This window comes from Netta rufina (assembly GCF_964035555.1).
Source record: "Netta rufina genome assembly, chromosome: 16".
In the NCBI taxonomy this organism is placed as follows: Eukaryota; Metazoa; Chordata; class Aves; order Anseriformes; family Anatidae; genus Netta; species Netta rufina.
The window spans coordinates 7,182,817-7,202,190 of NC_140140.1; the positions used below are offsets into that span (position 1 = coordinate 7,182,817).

The 19,374-nt window shown below is 50.0% G+C and overlaps 2 protein-coding genes across 2 annotated transcripts in view; both read right to left on the reverse strand.

Moving 5' to 3' along the window:
* Positions 1 to 3,037, reverse strand: part of LOC311215396 (arf-GAP with SH3 domain, ANK repeat and PH domain-containing protein 1-like) — a gene marked incomplete at its 5' end in the record, with an annotated part of 19,613 nt that extends 16,576 nt beyond the window's left edge. Inside the window, 3 exons of the mRNA XM_084296521.1 lie at positions 497 to 696; positions 945 to 1,017; positions 2,912 to 3,037. Of these exons, the coding sequence (XP_084152647.1) occupies positions 497 to 696; positions 945 to 1,017; positions 2,912 to 3,037 (399 nt within the window). The remainder of the gene's footprint in view (positions 1 to 496; positions 697 to 944; positions 1,018 to 2,911) is intronic.
* Positions 3,038 to 5,147: 2,110 nt separating this feature from the next.
* LOC311215344 (fer-1-like protein 4) overlaps positions 5,148 to 19,374 on the reverse strand; it is a gene marked incomplete at both ends in the record, with an annotated part of 37,091 nt that continues 22,864 nt past the window's right edge. The window contains 13 exons of the mRNA XM_084296448.1: positions 5,148 to 5,328; positions 5,863 to 5,963; positions 6,669 to 6,949; positions 8,214 to 8,455; positions 8,709 to 8,807; positions 9,771 to 9,856; positions 10,950 to 11,128; positions 12,783 to 12,937; positions 13,767 to 13,937; positions 14,419 to 14,546; positions 15,020 to 15,130; positions 18,023 to 18,154; positions 18,519 to 18,625. Of these exons, the coding sequence (XP_084152574.1) occupies positions 5,148 to 5,328; positions 5,863 to 5,963; positions 6,669 to 6,949; positions 8,214 to 8,455; positions 8,709 to 8,807; positions 9,771 to 9,856; positions 10,950 to 11,128; positions 12,783 to 12,937; positions 13,767 to 13,937; positions 14,419 to 14,546; positions 15,020 to 15,130; positions 18,023 to 18,154; positions 18,519 to 18,625 (1,973 nt within the window). The remainder of the gene's footprint in view (positions 5,329 to 5,862; positions 5,964 to 6,668; positions 6,950 to 8,213; positions 8,456 to 8,708; positions 8,808 to 9,770; positions 9,857 to 10,949; positions 11,129 to 12,782; positions 12,938 to 13,766; positions 13,938 to 14,418; positions 14,547 to 15,019; positions 15,131 to 18,022; positions 18,155 to 18,518; positions 18,626 to 19,374) is intronic.

Here is a 19,374-nt window from a genome sequence, read left to right on the forward strand (position 1 = left end):
GTGTCATTTCAGCACAAGGAAAAGGCCAAGTTTAGGCAAATGTGCCCACAACAGAGCTTTCTGTCTCCTGAAAACTCTTGTAGCTGTTTCTGAAGAGCTTGAGAGGTACCCCAACTCATAGCGAGCCTCTGAAAATGGGTGCAGAGGATGGCTCCTTGGCAAGGCTTCACACAGTACCCTCCAAAATCATTAGAGCCTGCCTTAGGCACAAGGGCAGGATTCCTGAGTACACCCCTTTCCGTGTTGGCATCATGTGCATGGTGGGGACACCCATCCTCCACATGCTGCAGCCCACCTGGCTCTGACATGGCCACCATAAGCTCGCCTCTTCTGATCAGCCTGAGGTCAGCACCAAGTCCTGGCCATGCAGGCTGTATCACCAGCTCTGCGACTGCTGCTCACCATGGGCTCCTGCCTTGGTCTAGGAAAGGGATGAGCTTGGGCCTCAAGGCTATGGACCAGAGACTCTTCCTGGGGACCCTCCCCACCCACATACCCCTGCAAGCCAGGGGCCCTGCTCGATGATCACACAGGGGACAGAGCTGCCTACCAGGCTCCTGACAGCGGTCAGCAGCTCCTGGGAGAAGGTTGCGAAGGTGCTGAAGGCATTGGCCAGCTGCTCCTCACCCTCCAGCTGGTAGTTGGCTGAGAACTTCTCCTGGGCAGCAATGTGGGCTGCCAGGTGGTTGATGAGATCTGGGAAAACATGGATGGTCCCCAGTGAGTGCAGGAGGAAGGTCGGGATATACTCCCTGCGAGAAGCCACCATGCCCAGCTCTGATCAAGCACCAGAGCCAGCTCCAACTGCCTCCTGCTGCCCCGCATACCCACTACCCAGTTATATGAACCCCAGGGACCGGTATTCTCTGCTGCAGACAACCCAGCCTGTAGCAAGGACTCCCCTGGCCACCCATTGCAGCTTCCAGCCTCTGCTCTGCCCTGACCTTGTCCACAGCTGTGCTCTGCCTTGGCTGCTTTTCTCATCTTCTGCAGCACAGCTCGGTCTGCATCCAAGGCCTAGAAATGCAGAAGTTATGGTCATTGACTGCATCCATACACACATTTCTGTAATCCACAGAGTTCAGCCCAAGCCTCAGCATCCCCAGGCAAGACTGTCCCACCTGCAGGTAGGTGATGGTCTAGTGGTAGTAGTCTATGAGTATCTTAAATACCAGTTAGTGAAAGAGTCACTGAGAGAGAATCAGAAAATATTTTAGAAAAAGGACTGTTTAACAGCAGGGGGGGGGGCTGGGTACCACCTCTGGTATGCACCACATCAACCAAGCCATGCGGCTGAACCTTATAGCAGAAGAGGATGTGAGTCAGGCTCTGTATGGGTAAGCACAGTAAAGACCACATCATCTGAGGGATTTCACCATAAACATTTAGGTACTCAGAGAGCATTAAGCTGTAAAGTTATCTTCCTGTATTTTTTCCTGAACTCTTATTCCCTGGGAATAAGCTGCCACCCACAACCCTTAGCATCCTCTCGCCCAGACGTGTTTAGACTGAGTTTTCAGGCCAAACCCTCAAATGGAGGCTGACCTAGGTCTTGACAAGACCCTGAGGAGCGCTGGCTCTCCAGGAGACAGCCACAGGCATACTTCAAGGCCTTATTTCAGCTTTCCACTTTTTGGAGGATCTCCTTGCCATCTGCCTGGTCCAGCCCTCCAGGGCTGTGTTGCCAAAGATGAAATGTGGTCCCCTTATATCCCAGCTCAGCATCAGCCTGCTGCTTTTACTGCAGGCCTGGCTAGGGTTTGTTGCCACCCAGCAGTGGGAGCCATGGCCTTGTGTTTTCTGTCCCCTCTGTCATGAGTCCTGAATCAAGAACTCTGCAGACAGCAACAATTTCAGCAGTGTGCATCTTTCTCTCTAACCACAGCTTCCTGACATAACAGCTCTGTTTTAATGGACAGAAGTTTTCACTTTCCTTTGAGTATGAATAATGGAGCAATAGTTGAAACTTAAGCAACACAAGGAAATTGCCTCATGCCCAAGGCTTCTGAGTAAATTCTGGCCTCCAGAGGGCAGAGAGAAAAGCCTCTGTAGCTACCACTGACAAAATGATCTATGGAGTTGCAGAACCATTCAAAGTCTGCAAAGATAACTGACCCCAGGCACTGAGGGACTTCAGGAGAGTGCAGGGGGTCACAATCCACTGACAGACCCTGGTAAAGCCTTGGACACCTTCCCTTCATCTGCTGAAACTACAAAATAATGAAAGGTGATGTGGTGGTGATGTTATTTAGTTGGTCCCAGTACATTTATCAGACCAAGCAGGAGGAGGCACCAAGGGGCATGGGGACTCCAGACCACACAGCAGCCCCTTCCCCCTTCTGCCCAGCACCTGCCAATGCATATCAGGGTCTGGAAGCAAATGCATTTGGCCTATGTAAGTTTTGCATTGGATACTGCACTCAGCCACCAGCCCTGACCCTTTCTCCATGGATTTTTTGAATGCATTGGGCTGCCGAAGGTCCCACATTGGTGTATTGCACAGTTCAGCCTCGGGCAAGCAAGGTAACCCTCCCACCACCCCAACAACTTCCTTTAATTCTGTTTTGTTTTTAGGGTGATACTGGCTAAAGTGCTCTGTCTTCTCTTTACAGAGCAGTGTGAGCTGGGTATGAGACACAGCCTTTTCACACAACCCCTTTTGCATTTGTCCCCACTGGCCTGTGCCTGTCCCCCAGCCACCACAGCCCCTCACCTGCCTCTGCCAGGCCTTCTCTCTATGCCTTTTGCAACACACACCGGCACCCAGAGGTACTCACACTGCTCTCTGTTCATGGTGACAAATGACACGGTGATGCCTGTACGAGCACAGATCCTGCAGGACCATCATGGGGCCAGCCACCCCCAGGCCCCCTTGGGGGTGTCCCCACTGTGGTCCCCATCCCCTGCTCACCTCCTCCAGGCTGTTAGCAGTGGCCTTGCAGTGGCCCATGTGGCTGGTGAAGGTGGAGGTGGTGGGCGAGCTGAGGTCCTCCTGCACCTGCTGCATGAAGTCGCACACCGAGATGAGGGCCGCCATGGTGCTGCAGTGAGGCGGTGCCAGGAAAGGGAACTGCTGGTGGGAGCCGAGGCCACACTGGGGCCAGGCAGGGGAACAGGGCAGAGGATGGGGTCATGCTGCTGCCAGCAGCAAGAGCAGGGGAGAGCCCCTTGCCTTGCACACCCACAGCCCGGACAGGCATGCACGCCCATTGCACACATACATGCACAGAGTGGCACAGCTGCAAATCCTGCAAGCCTAAACTGAAGGAAAGCTGAGACAGACATGCTTTATTTCAAGTCAAAGCCTGGTGGTGCAGTGGAGAGTGCAGCTGAATGCAGCTGCAAGAGCCCAGGAGCTGCCTAGGGGTGTGCACATGGCTTGCTGGTGTGCATTGGTATCCTGGGGTGCACCAGGTACTGCTGAGGTGCACCACACCTGCTGGGGCATACTGAGCACTTCTGGGGTGCAACGCGCCAGCTGGGGCACAACAAACATCGATGTGATACACTGGGCATTTTGGAGTGCACCATGTGCCACTTGTGAAGGTGATGATCCATGCAACAGCCCCTCCAGAAAGCCGGGGTGATGCTGCACTAGGAGCAGTGGTCACACCCCAGGCCCCTGGGTGGGTGCTGCATGCCCTGAGTCCTTCACAGCCCACTTGCTCCCCTGCAGCCCGGGGATCCCTGACGGGTGGGAAGAGGGGGCTCCCCTTTGCCATCCTGGAGCAAACACCACCCCCCTGCCCCAGGGAGCGCTGTGCCTGCCCCTCACCCACACCCAGCTGCAGGGTCCCAGCCAGAGTCTGCACCCACTCCTGTGGAGAGCCAGGGTACTGCCTGGCTCTCCACAGCTGTATATTTTCTCCCCACAACTTGTTCCATTCCTGCTCCATTCAAAAGACAAACTAGCCAACTGTTTTCAATAACAACAACAAACACTATCACTTAATTTCACTGGAGATGCCACTGTCCTTCTCCACTGTCACCTCCTGCACTAGGAGGGCATCAATCCTGTCAAACCTCATGGTGAAGCACCTTGACTTGAGATCCAGTTATGTCAGAGCTTGTGTCAGCAACGTCTGTGCAGATGACAGGAACCCTGGGGCGATGGAGACCATGCTGAGAACAAGTCTCATCTAATTTACATCAGCCCAACACCATAATGCAGATTCATGCTGATGACCCTATGCTGACATCCCAGCGCTGTGCTACCTGGAAGGAAGGACAAAGGTGCCTCAGGAAGGCTGCCTGCAACAGCGGGACTCTGGGGGAACATCTAGGAAACCCAAGCAATGTCAGAGAGAGCATCCAAGGAGTTTTTATTGGAATTGGGTTGGAACCGGATGACCTTTAAATTCCCTCACAACCCAAACCATTATATGATTCTATTTCTCTATCCCGGTGGAAACAAAGATCCAAAATTAAATTTGAAGCAAGCCTGATATCCAGCCCAGCACATGCAAAGAACCCTGTTAAATAGCTTATGAGGCATGACCACCAGAAACAGCCTGTGTCCCAGGGAGTGCCACCATGTCCAGAGCTGACCTCTCTGTTCCTATGCTCTTGGAACAACAAGAGCTCATGGTTACCTTGGCTATATTGTCCCCCCTCTTCCAGCAGCAGCACCCTGGCAATCCCCATTCAAAGGTTTTCCAGCTTCCACCTTAACCAGGCCCTCCTCTCCACCAGACCTGCCTTTCCCCATACAATGCATTATAAATTTCTCGCGCAGGAGGAGGCCTGAGAAGTGCCAGGTATTGTCCAGCCAGGGCACAGATGGCTCTGTATGTCCCCATCCCTTCCAGAATGGCTCTCAATGGCAAAAGCTGACTTGTCTGTGGATCCAGCCCCATCTGTGATCCTTTTCCCACCATCCCCCCAAATTCAACAAAGAACATTTTTTTTCCCACAGCTGTAACTGTCTTTAAAGGAGTTTGCCTTATTTAGTAGGTTGGTTACTTGGTTTCTTAGCATCTCATGGAGATCTAGCAAGAAACATGACTCCTCATAGAGAGGCCACTTCTCCAGGCCTCTCACCCTGAAGGTTGCCTGTGCACCTGCAGGGTTTCCTTAAACTTTCTGGTCCAGCATCAAGTCTTGCAATAATCACCCTTGTCTTTGAATAGTCCTGTTCTGGAGACCATTTATCCATTGATGATCTTCTCACTGATGTATCCAGGCATGGTATAGATCAATAAAACTAGGAAGACAGTCAGAAGAGCAACCAGGAACAGCACAATTATGTACTTCTTGTATCGCTTCCAGATGAAGAACACAAAGGTCTTCATAGGATTCACAAACCAGTTGAAAGAAGTTTTTGGCCGGCTGGAACATAAATGGATAAAGAGATCAGCAGAGGCTCAAGCCACAGAGCAGCACATAAGCTCTTCTGCACTGGTGCCCTGCCAACATCACAGGCTCTTCCTGCTGCTTCCAGAAAGGATTACCCTGGGGGCTACAATAACTACAGTCCCTGTGAAAGCACTGTTGACAGCAGAGCTGGCTCCTGAGCCTCAGGACAGCCCCAGCAGAGCTGTTCTGCACCCCCATGGCTAACAGGTATGTTCAAATGGTTAAATGAGAGGTGCCCTTCATACAGGTGATGTTACAGCACAGCTGCCCTGAGTACCCTCTTGAGATCAGCCCTGGCCCAGCTGTGGCTATCGCAAGTCCTGCTGGACCCACCCAAGCTCTGGGAAGCGCTGGCAGCCCCAGTCCTGCAGATCCCACCACCTTGTCCTTCAATTGCTCTGAACTTCCTGATGAGCAGATTCTCCCTCTTGCCACACTGCGGTCAAAAACACAGATACCCTTGACACCAGTCAACCATTCTAAAAGGTGATGAATGCAGATACTCACTTAGGCTTTTCCAGGGGTTCGGGCTCTTTTCGACCCAAACCAACAGGATTTTTCTCAGCCTCCTCCACGGTCAGCAGCTGGAACTCCGCTTCCACTTTACCCTGGAGAGGGAACATGCCTGAGCCACAGCTGCATGTGCTGCTTCACGAAGCAGCTTGCTATCCATGTGCCTTGCCTAGACTGGCTATTTTTCTCCCAGTGCCACTTGGAGAGGAATTAACTTTTCCTTCCAGTCATTAGCTGCAGAGTCTCTTACTTTACAACTAGAGGAAACTGCGGTCTGGCTGAAAATTAACCATTTGGCAGGGAAGACACTATATTATAATGCACTCCCCAGTTATCTGAATTTGGCTGCAACCTCTCACACTGGTACTGAAAACAAGTCAGCCATGGGGACAAGCAATGGTCCACTAGCAGGGCCATCAGCAGCAAGTCCACTCAGGGATATTCATCACCTGCCTCTCTGGGGTTGGCAGAGACCCTAGGACATGCCTAACTTTCTGCTGTCCTGTCTGGTTGATGGAGATCCAGGTGCCTCTTGCATTGCTCCTCTTGCTGAGAACTGCTCTACAGGAAGCTCAGAAGATGTAAAGACACCACCAGCACACCACTCAGGCTGGCACCTCTGGGTAGATAAAAAAATGGACTTGCAGCAGATGGGACAGGTCCCCAAGATCCTACATGACGTTCTGGGCAACTAGGCCATTGCTGCCTCTGCAGATTATGTGCACACAGGACAGGTAGCCATGTCATGGAAAAGGCATGTCTCTGGCTTTCTGCTCACCTCTGCTAATGCCCTGCCTTACCGTCAGGAGGTACTTGTTCCCAATGGAGTCTGTGAACTCAATGTCTTCTTGTTTGACAGAGCTGCTCCACTTCTTTTTCTTCCTTTTCTGCTTGGCTCTCCTCTCCTCCCTTTCCTTGTCTTCTTGATCTTCAAGTCTGATGAAGGGCCACCAGCCACGCATGCGCTTGTTTCGGAAGATGGAGAAGCGAGGTGTAGCATTCTCCTTTGCCATCTTGATGGTGCAATGCTCTGAGCTCTTGGCTGCCCGCACCATGTCATGCAGCTTCAGCTCGATGGAGCCTGCAGGCACCATAAAGAGAAAAGCTCATGGTGAAACCCTGCGGTAAACCTCATGTACCAGTTTGCTTGTCTCAGCCATGCTCCTACCACCACTAGCATGTCCCAGCTGCTGCAATGGTCTAATGGTGTATTGCACATTTATAGGTGGAGAACATGAAGCTCAGGATAGGAAAGGACCAGTCCAAGAGTTGGAGATTAAGAGGCAGAAGCTACAGGTCTTGTCTCCTCAGTCTGATGTGGCCAGTTTGGCTTGCATGTGGCACAGTGGGTTACTGTGAAAACAATGCCATGTTCCACCCTGCTCTCCTCACACACCAAGCTCCTCTTCTCCCTTTGTTCCTGCAGACTTTAATAAGGAATTATAAAATCTGGAAAACTTACTGAGGTTTTCACCTCTGACCCATACCTGAAACAGCCTCAGTTCACTCCCCTGTTTGGCCTTCTACTGTCTTCCTTGGAAGGAGCTTCTGCCCCAGTTCAGCACTCAGGCCTTGCAGCAAGTAGGTCTTATCACATACTGGTCTGTATTGGCGAGCAACCAAGGGAAATGGGAATTCCCCCCTGCTCAGCTCTGGTGAGACTGTGTATCAGTATTGTGTTCATTTTTGGACCCCCCAACACAAGAGAGGTGTCAGCTAACTAGATCACATAAGGCAACAGGCACAAGCTGCAGCAAGGAAAACTCTAATTAGAGATAGGTAGAACAATTTGAGAATGATGAAAATGGTGCAGCATAGAAGAGGGGCCCAGAGGGATGCTGGCATCTCCACTCTTGGAGATTGTCAAAACTCCCCCAGACAAGGCTCTGAGCAACCTGATCTACATTGCATCTCCCTACTTGGAGCAGACAGTTTGCAATAGACTGCAGACCCCTTCCTCCCTAAACATTCCTGAGACTGTGCTTGCCAGGAAGCACTGGCATTACTCTCTAACACTCTCTTTAGTGCTTGAGTAGCACTGCTGAACAAATCACCACTGAAAGCATCACATGGAAGTACAAGGTGCTTGTTGGGTGTAGTCCCAGCAAGGCCCTGGGACAAGCATGCCAGCTCAATGTGTTTCCATGGGGCAGCTGTGCACCACCATGCTCTGCCTATCACTCACATGTCAAAAGCCAGCCCAGGTTACTGCTGAGCTGAAGAGCTTGATCTGGCACTGCTGGTGTCTTTTATTGAAGAGTTGGACCCCCAGGAAAATGCTGTAATACAGCAGTAAAATGCAAGGTGAGTGACAGCCACCCCACTCCCCGCAGACCATACCATACCTAGAAAGTCATTCGCTGAAATCCTGTCATAATCCCAGACCTGGAGGACCAGAACAGCTGGTTCACGAAACTCTGATTCCTCCACTGAAAAGACAGAATCCTTCTTCTTGTAGGTGATCTCCTTCTCGGTTGGGAGATAGTTGAAGCGAAAGATGAACCTCCAGTTGAAATTGCCCTCCCCAGTCAAGGAGTTAAAGTGAACATCCGTCTCCTGCTTGTCATGGTCGAGTCCCTTTATCCAGCTGCAGGAGAAACTCAGTTATCTCCTACCCCTGTCACTCAGTCCCAAAGACAGAGTAGAAAGATGGAGGGGATACCCATGGGGTAGCAGGAAAGGAAGGGTCAAACAGATTGCACCAACACCTGACCACCATCTTTGGGGCTAACACCATTCAGTGCAGGGGCAGGGAGGAGCAGAGGTTCAGAGGAGGAAGTGAGGGGCAGAGCAGAGAGCTGGACAGCCAGAATCTGTCCTCCTGCCGGCTCCCGTCAGACCTTTTCACGTAGATGTCGCTAGAAGGCTCTCCAGTTACTGGGTTGACATCATCAAGGATTACGTCGTCTGTGTTCCAGATAATTACACGCAATTCATAGCTGTGGGAGGGACACAAGAGTGGGTGAGACACCTACTCTCATATTTGGTGCCTGGGGGGGCAGATCAAGTCTACACCAGTGGAACAGTAGAACCTGAACCCTCCTAGCCCTGTGGTACCCTGACAAGGCTCCTCTGGACCTGCCCAGCCCAGCAGTCTCATTGCCTTGCACAAAGCCTTTGCTTTTTTGCTGGGTTACAGCCCTGCAAGACGAACACCCACAGACAAAACAAGCAGCTTATGCAAAGCTAATTTCTGGTGTGGCACAAGCCCACCCAGCACCACTAAGACACAGGGACACAGAAAGGCTTAGGCAGAAAGGGACCTCCACAGTCTCCACTCCAACTTCCTTCTCTAACTCCACAGTAGATCAGATTGCTCAGGGCCTTGTCCTTATGAGTTATGAATATCTCCAAGGCTGAATATCCCAGCACTTCTCCAGTTCCTTGGGTCCCTGTCCCAGAGCTTTCTCACTCTCATTGTGAACTATATCTAGTTGGAGTTTCCCTTGCTGCAAGTTGTGTCCATTATCTCATGTCCTTTCACATGCACCTCTGAGAAGAACCCAGACCAGTCATCTGAATAGTCTCATTAGATCACTGAAAACAACAAATGACCTCCTTCAATTTCACTTCTCCAGGCACCACCCAGAGGACTTCCATTCACTAGCCAGAAAAGAACTATGTGAATAGCTCAGACCTGGATTTCCATCTCCTCTATGTCCACCATTCAAGGAGTTTAACCCTGCCCTTCACAAGCACTTGTGCAGCTGAAGCACTTGTGCCCCACGCCAATGCACCAAGACACCATCCTACACCCAGAACTGAAGCAGAGCAGAGTGCTGTGTGCCAGAAAGCACAATCGGTCTGCACGGGACTTTGCAGCACATCCCATCAGGCACAGCGGGGGACAGTAACCCTCCACATGGGCTCACTGGTCCCAGCTCTGCTCCCAGGGGTGCTACCTGATAGGCAGTCGAGGCTTGATATTGACTGGTGGTGGTGCAGGGACATCATTTGGAAACATGTCAATCCACATGTGCAAGGAGCCCTGATGAGAGAAGAGAGCAGAGAGGTTTCAGAAGACTGACCACCCTTCAAGGAGCAAAGGATTGGACCTGCAAGGAAAGCTTTCACCAGAAAGCCACTACTTGTTTCTTTCCTCCCCAGCCCCAGTGCTTCAGAGCTTTGTGTGACTGTATTTTAGAATGGGTTGGAAAAAAAATTGGAACTACTCAAAATTCCTTCCTTACCTCTCCACCCTGCTGCCAAGAAAAAACATCTCAGCTGAACTGAGTCTATTTCAAACACAAACATCTTTCCAGCCTGGAAACCCCATGGGCAGCCTGGCTGCAGCACAGGCCAGTCACTGTGCAGAGCATCTTGGCTCTCCAGCTCCAGGTGCTCTGTGGTGGATGAGCCACCAGACAGGGCTCAATGTATGGCCACTGGCACCAGCAGAAGCAAACACCTCCTCTTGAAGCTGCTGGACTGTTGTCCCACACTCCCTGCAGGCATGCTCACATCCAGCTCAAAGCGTGGGAGCAGCTTCTGCTGTCTGAACAGCAAAGGGAGCCGGGACCCCAGCCCAGGTCCCCGGGTCAGGAGGCACCAATGTTACTTCCAAGGCCCTGCTCTACGGTGATGGTGGCCTGGGAGAGCAGGAAGAAGACAAGGGGGCAGAACGGGGCGTTTGCAGGGGAACAAAGGAGCAATGACAGGGGCTAAAGCAGAGGAAGAGGCAGGGAAAGGCAAGGACACTACCACCGACCATGGCAGACCAGGTCCCTTGCCACCCACGCAGTATCCTCATTGGAGTAGCTGTGTGGCCTGAGGAGTCAGGAAGGACTCTTGGCCACCAACACTGTGACCACAACATCAATGAAGAGAGGTCCAGGAGCTCCACTAGAACTCCGAGGGTGGATCTGAACAAAAAACACACAAGGGCAGCAGTCCTCCTTCCATAGCAGGGCCGGACATGCACACAGCTCCAGTTGCCCACCCAGGAAGGGGCAGAGCATGGGACTTGTGCCACAATGAAGAGACAAAGGGACAACAGGGGACCAGCCAAGAAGCTGGGGACCAGCCACCCCAAAAGTCCTTACCAGAGAAAAGTCTAAGTTGGACAAGGAGACACATCTCACCTGCACGAGCCCAGGGTTCTCTGGGTTGTAAAGGGACCGGATCTCTACATGCTCTGGTACCAGCTTGTACCCACATCCTGGCATCTCTTCCCAGTGCTGCAGGACGTACAAAGCCTTATGTTCATCATCCACTGACCAGTTCTCATCTGCCACTCCTCTCTGGTTCCTTGCAGAGACCTCTGCAGCAGGACAGAGCCAGGCAGAAGATGAAGGAATATGGCTGAAAAGAGCTGCTTCAGGAAATTAGTCACCGGCACAGGTATGCATAGATGATCGACTGGGCAAACAAGCAACTCCCCAGAAGAAACAAACAAACAAACAAACAAAAACTGGAGAAGTAGGAGGGTAAGAATGAAGGGAAAGAGTTCAATACGCTGCGATGATGAGGAAAATGGTAAGCAGAAGATGAGCAAGCTAAGAGAAATAAGATGAAAAGGGCAAAAAAGCATTTACTATAGCCTTGGGAAAAGGATCCATGGGATGCTGAGCAGGATGTGACCCTCTGGGGCCGTTTAAGCCCTCATGTTTCTGTTGTGGTGCAAGCAGACCCTCAGATGAGCAGTTTTGCCCTGAAAGTGTTCCAGGAAGCACTACTTGTCACTTAGCAATGACATATGGCCGTGGCCTTCATGAATTAACATCTGCGCTGCTGACTGACTCATTTGGCATAGCGTGAAGGCAAATAGCAGTTCAAGACCAAAGTAAAGCCTGCTGGTGGGGAGGAAAACAGGAACCAATAGACAAGGACATACTAACCCACTCACTCCCAGGTTTAAAGTGAACACCTGTCCTTTGGATATCACTCTGAAACCAAAACCATCCCAAGCAGGCCCTGATCATGAGAGAGGTCCCCAGGGTAGCCTTGTCCTCTCCTGAGTGGGATTTATTTCCCATTCATGACACAACCAACCCTTAGAGACCAGCAGAAAGCAGAGGAACACTGAAACAAGCAGAAGTTAAAGTTGTCTGAACACACAAAAGTGTCCTGCTCTTTGGGAAGGATGGACACAGAAAGCATCCTTTCTGCAGGCAACATAGCATTGCCTCACAAGATCCAGTCATCCACAAGCAGGCCACATATGCTCCATCCCTTTCTCCAGTCTGGTCTCACTGCATGAGTGTTTGTCACCAGAGGGAACATGCTCAGAAGGAACAGGCCTACATTCAGGAAGGTTCTGCATCACTGCTGGAAAAGGGTGTAAGTCACCATGTTTTTGGTCACCTGTGGCCCCAATTCACAGCTTATAATTCCAGTAAGGATGAAAAAAATAACAAAGGATATGTGGAAGCTGCCCATAAGGAGGAAATAAATAGTGAGGAGCAGTGGGGTGTTACTCAAAGCACCCAAAACCACCAGAAGCAGAGAGCATCCCTGAAGGATGAAGCCATCTAGGAGAAGGAAAGCAGACTGAAAAAGTCTCCCCTTCTCCCCCCCGCCCAATGTCTTGGTGATGGTGGTCACAAGCAGATGGAGATAAACCTCCATAACAGTGTCAGCCACTAGGATAAGCTACACCTTCTCTGGCTGAACAAGGATCAAATGCCCATGCACTGCTGTGCGAGGGTTTACTTTGCAGAAGAAATGTTCCACTCACTGAGAAGCTGCTTTGGGACCTAATGGCCTGGATCACATCTCCCCCATTGCAACACCATCATCCACCAAAGCCAGGCCACTGAGTGCTGAGGATGCTCCCAACAGTGACCCAGAAATATGGGCAGGGTGCAAAGTGGGGGCAAACAGCCCAACTAGCCTGGACACTTCAGGGAAGAGAGGCTGTTGGGTTGGGTTCCCAGCCCAACCACCGAGCACAGGAGTAGCCATGCCCTCTGTACCTTCAGGAAACGCCTCTGGAGGAACCTTGAAGATTTTATTGCCCACTTTGACCTCCTCCTGTCTGTACTCTGCTGCAGGTAGTGAGGTTTTCTTGCATAAGCTATCCAGAATCTGTGTGGGCTTGAAAGCATCTCGCCACATGTTGTAGCCATCTCTGTGTGGAAGGGAGAACACATATAGTTTAGACATGACAGGTTTTTTTCATAGTTTAGGAGATCCCCTGCCCTTCCAACACAGGCTATGCCACAAGCTCCCTGTTCAGAGTTTCACTGAGGAAACCACAGACACAAAGAAGCTTAATGAATGAAAAGTTTAAGGAGCTTTCCTCTCCCAGAACAAGCCAGGGTTGCACCTCACAGAACCATTGGTGTCAGAGCAGCAACGGCAGCGATTCCAGCTGCAGTTCCAAACTGGGAGAGAGGTGTTAGCTGCTCTGGGAACTCAATTCCAACAGCTAATTAACAGCTCAATTCCAACAGCTAATTATCAAGTAACAGGGGAGAAAAGTGTTTACAGAAAATGTGGCCAAACACACCAGGAAAATACACCAGAGAATATATATTACATGAGGACAAAGAAAAATAGACATCATGAGCGTAGGTGCTCACAGAATCATCTAGTTCTAAAGAAACTGCCTTACTTTCTGAAAGAGGTCAAAATTACAACACTGTTAAATGAAAATTTATTTCACAGAACAATGCTTTCATATGAAAGCATTAAAGAATTTTTTTTCTACTACATGCAAAATGTGTCCTTCTGCAGTAGGAGTTAGATCTACCACAGGAAATGGGTAGGAGACAAAAATAATAATAATAAAAGGAGATGGACTTATCCATATTCCTTGTAGTGCATCTGCATGACACCTGCTCAAAGGATACCGTGGATGCAAGGGTCATCCTCCAGAACTGCAGGTGCTCTGTTACCCACCTGAACAGTAAGCAAGAAGAACTCTCATGGCCCTAATGTGTCAGACTAGTACCTACATGTCATACTGCAAAGCCACTCCACAGTTGGCCCTGTGCTTGCTGTAGAATCGATTCTCCAAATCAATCTTGGTCTCCCCAATCAGATCATCAGATCCAACCAAGTCATGGTCAAATATTGCCACAGTGAGCTCTGATTCCATGGGAAAGGAGACTGTCAGCTCCACGACTCTGGACAGAAGAAGATTGGGAAAGTGCAGTTAGCAAGGAGATATGAAATACATGCTCTGTTTCACCCATCCTACCCATTTAAGAACTATATTTGCCAACCCTAAGACTCTGATAGAATTTGGCTCTGCAAAGTTCAGTGTGTGGAGTTTTTAGTGTGCATATTCAAATACAGGAGTTATTTATCCAGGAGTGTATGCTGTTGGATAGAGCTCCTTGTTGGAGGTAAGGACAAACATCTCCAAAGCTCTGTTGCTGCTTGGCTTGCTACTTTGTCTGATAAATCAAATCCTTTGAGTGCTTCACTCCTAAACCCAAACACTCCTGTGACAGATGGAGGCAGGAGACTTGTCTGGCACCTTTGTGTTATAGCAGAAGATTCTCCAGCAGAGAGGAACAGAAGACTGCAAACACTGGGCCATAGCCTGAGCCCTATATTTACACTATTCCCATTAATACTACTAGAGGAAAACTTCCTGCATACTCTCCAAACACAGGATTGAGCTGCTTTGGGATGTATCGCTCCTTGGTGTCCTTCCGCTCCTGCCCCACTGTCACCACCACGTAGGGGTCTGCTTTGCCATTGGGGTCTGCTGGAGACAGGTTTGTAGCCTGGAATACACAAGAGGTACAGCCATACATCAGCTGCAGAGAGCAACATGCATAGCAGACACTGTGTGGGGCCTGAGACCACCCAAGCTCACTGGTCAGGTCTCTCCAGTAGCTGCCCCAGCAAGTGAAACACATTTGCTGCCATGCAAATCCCCATTTAACAAGAAACAGATGTCTCCAGCTGCCAGCCCGCCTGGTTGCTCACTGTCTCAAGGCAGATGACAGGAGCTGGGCAATGTCCATCTAGATTCTTAGCACCTCATGAAGATACAAAGTCCAGTAGGTTCTCCATGGTCAAGGAATAAATACAAGCCCTCACTGTAACAGACTCCAACTGGCCAAGCAGAGCCTGTAAGCCAGTATCAAGCCTTTCACAAGTGCCACTGCTCAAATTTACCAAGTGGAGAATGGCAGGAGGTTCTTAGGAAGGGATAGACCTCCAAGCATTACCGTCACCGCCACAAGAGACTTACCTTAACAATATAAACTCTAATGAGAACCTTGATGGGCCTGTTCCTTGGAACACCCTGGGAGACCCTTGGCTCCTTGCTGGCTTCCACAGTAGGGTAGACATAGAAGGAGCCCTGCAATAAAGACACTGCAGATAGAATCATAGAATCATAGAATCGTTAAGGTTGGAAAAGACCTCCAAGATTATCTGGTCCAACCATCACCCTACTATCAATGTTACCCTCTAAACCATGTCCCTAAGCACCACATCCAACCTTTCCTTAAACACCACCAGGGACAGTGACACCACCACCTCCCTGGGCAACCTGTTCCAATGCCTGACTACTCTTTCTGAGAATAAATTTCTATTAAATTCCAACCTAAACCTCCCCGGCGCAACTTGAGCCCATTCCCTCTAGTCCTATCCCTAGTCATCTGCAAGAAGAGGCTGACCCCCAGCTCCCCACAATTTCCTTGCTGGGAGTTGTAGAGAGCAAGAAGGTCTCCCCTGAGCCTCCTCTTCTCCTGACTAAACAACCCCAGCTCCCTCAGCTGCTCCTCATAGGACTTGTGTTCCGGGTCCTTCACTACTTTCGCAGCCCTTCTCTGGACATGTTCCAGGGCCTCGATGCCCTTCTTGTACTGAGGAGCCCAGAACTGAACAAAGTGCTCAAGGTGCAGCCTCACCACAGCAGAGTACAGACGGACGATCGCCTCTCTGGTCCTGCTGGCTGCGCTATTCCTGATACAAGCCAGGATATCACTGGCCTTCTGGCCACCTGGGCACATTGCCGGATCAGGTTGAGGCGAGCATCAATTAGCACCCCCAGATCCTTTTCCTCTGCACAGCTTTTGAGCCACTCTGCCCCAAGCCTGTAGCACTGCACGGGGTTGTTGTGGCCAACGTGCAGGACCCAGCACTTAGCCGTGTTAAACCTCATCCCACTGGCCTCTGCCCATCAACCCAACCTGGCCAGATCCCTCCTGATTTTTTTTCTCTGCACAGCTGACAACTTCCCTGTACTCTCCCCGAGTTTCCATCCCCTTCTTCCACTAGACATAAACTCTCTTTTTCTCCTGGACACTCAGCAGAAGTTCCCTGTTCAGCCATTCCAGTCTTCTTCCCTGCCGGCTCATTTTGTGTCACATGGGGACAGCCTGCTCCTGAGCCTTTCAGCCTTCCTTCTTGAGGAGGGTCCAGCCTTCCTGGACCCCTCTGCCCTTCAGGACTAGCTCCCAAGGGACCCCCCCTACCAGTGTTCTGAACAATTCAAAGTCTGCCCTCTGGAGGTCCAAGGCAGCAGTTTTACTGACATCCCCCCCTGACTTCACCAAGAATAGAGAACTCTACCATGTCATGGTCCCTCTGCCCAAGACAACTCCTTACCACCACATCTCCCACCAGTCCTCTGTTTGTGAACAGCAGGTCTAGGGGGACACCCCTCTGGTAGGCTCACTAACCAGCTGAGTCAGGAAGCTGTCCTCCACGCACTCCAGGAACTTTCTAGGCTGCTTCCTCAGTGCTGTGTTGTATTTCCAGCACGTGTCCGGGAAGTTGAAGTCCCCCATGAGAACAAGCGCTGACAATTGAGTGGCTTCTGCCAGCTGCGTACAGAACGCCTCTTCTGCCTCTTCATCATGGTTTGGCGGTCTATTACAGACCCCCACCAGGATGTATGCCTTGTTGGCCAATCCCCGATCCTTGCCCACAGGGACTCTGCTTTATCATTCCCAACCCTGAGCTCAACAATATCGACACGTTCTCTAATATTGTCACGTCACCTCCCCTCCTAAGTTGCCTGTCCCTTATGAAGAGCTTGTAGCCATCCATTGCAGCACTCCAGTCACGGGAGTGGTTCCACCACGTGTCAGTGTTGGTGATGAAGTTACAGTTTCCCTGCTGCACAATGGCATCCAGCTCCTCCTGTTAGTTGCCCATGCTGCATGCATTGCTGTAGATGCACTTCAGTTATGCCATTGCCCTCACCCCCGACCCTGGGACTCCTCCCCCAGGCTCACCTCTATCAAGCCTCATTGCATCTCTGTTCCCCTTCATACCTACTTTAAAGCCCTCTCAATAAGCCCTGCCAGCTCCTGGGCTAGTACCTGTTTCCCTCTTTGAGACAGGTGGGACCCATCAACAGCCATCAGGTCAGGTGCTGAGTAAAATTCCCCATGATCAAAAAATCCCAAATTCCTGCAATTGCACCAGCCTCTCAGCCACGTATTGATCAGCTGGGCCTTCCAGGTCTCCTGAGTATGGAGGGATACTCCCAATGATAATGATCAGATACAAAAGAGAACATCTTAGATGGGATTGGAGCCACCAAGACCAGCCCCTCTTGCCAGCTGGGAAATCAGAGCCATTGCCCATGCAGACAACAGACACCCTGTGCCCATGGGGACAGACCTTTACAAAAGCACCATCATGCTTGTATGGCCCAGGCCATCCCTGTTTGCAGGTTAGGCTCTCAGACCACTGCCCATGCCAGAAGATCTGAACATTTCCAAGCACATAACTGGACTGCCAAAGGTACCAAAGGCAGGAAGACACCAAAGGTTTCCTAGGGACCTTCATAAATCAACCTTTGTAGTTGATGTTTCAGTCTTCAAGAGCTCCTCTGTGGGAGAACGATGCTTATTTTAGGCAAGCTTTGTTAATTTTGCAAACAGTGAAACTCACTAATACTTATTTACATACTAAACATACCCAGAGGCCTCAACCAGGATAAGTGTTCCTTCATGCTTCATGCTCTCTCTTTCTTAAGAGGTAAAAAAAATAAAATAAAAAATAATAATAATAAAAAAAAAAATCTAACAGAGGTGTATTTATCAGCTAACAAAAGACCACAGCACATAGTTACTTTGACAGGCCCCTATAGTACCCTGGTCATGCCTCACCATGGCCTCACATATTTGGACACACTCATCCTTGCTGAGGCTTTGCTGGCATCTGAATTCTCTGAGACACAGGTCACCCTAAGAATTTCCTTCCATATACAGCACAAACGTTATTCAAACGATACCTTGTACTTCCCCACAAAATGTTCATCCTCATTTCCATCTTCATCTTCATTTGCTTTGCCACGATGAAGGGGAAAAATACACAGCCAGTCTTCAAAATTACCAAACTCATTTTCCAGCTCAGAGTTATAGATCTGTAAGAAGTAGAAAGTCATCTTAGGACTTTTCCTGATATCTTAAGGGGAGAAGAGTCCCCTTTAAGAAGGGAAAGACCATCTTTCCCCTGCTTTGACCATTTCACCTTGTCCTGCCTTACCCCAGTATTACTCAGTGCTAGGTTTTCTTTATGACCCCAGGCCCATCCTCTGATGAGCACATGCATCCCAAGTGAACTTCAGGATCTCACTAGCTGTTTCAGAGCCCAGCAAAGATGGGGCCCAGTGCACACTACTGGATCAGGTTCTCTATCCCATTCTAACCTCCACTGCAGGAAAGTGAGGACAACACGGAAAAAGGGCATGGGTTGAAAGAGGCCAGATCTGTCACCCCAATACTCACTTGAAGGGTGGCAATGAGCTTCCTCTTGGGTCGAGCAGGTTCAGCTTCAGTTACTGCCTCATCTTCTGCTTCCATGTCAATGTAGGCTGCATTTAAATTGCCTCCATCTAGAAGTGTCAATAGGAGACTGGGAAATGCTCTGATCTCTCCCATCATGGCAAGTGCCCATCCATGAAATGACCCCAGCAACAGCTTTTACTTTCAGCCAGGTCTTTGACTTGTGTCAGGGTAACTAGAGTTATTGCTCTCCATAACACGTGTTCTCACAACATCTCAGCTCTCCCAGCAAGACAAGTATGCATGAGAGGACAAAAATCAGCACAGACCTGCCTACCTGAATGGCTGCTCTTCAAGAAGAAAGTGGGCAAGGACAGAGCAAATAGAGGAAGGTGCCTGGAACCTTCCACAGGTGACTGGACCCTTCCATAGGATTCACATAATTTCTATACTTACTGTCTCAACAATTCAGGTCATTGCTAGGCCAGTCACCGCTTACGCCTCAGCAAATCTGAGCCTACAGCTGTAACACTGTCCTCAGATCCTCTGCTTTTTATTAATGTTTTTCTGAGTTTATTTTTTATCCAAGGTGAGTATCCACAAGCAGGGTGAAGCCCAGCTTCCAGGCAGTTTTTCCTTTCCATCATCCCTTCTGCCCATTCCACTTTCACTTCCTGCTCCCACCATGGCAATCCCATGATACTTGCAGCCAATTTTTCTGCAGAGTTTTGCTCACTCAGGAAGGCTCTTGATTCAACAAAATTTTCCAAACTTTCTCAAGGCAAGTTTAATGTTTTCAACTTGAAATGGCTTGTTAGCCTGTGCCAATATTTCTAGTCTCTCTGCTCCCTTTTGTGTT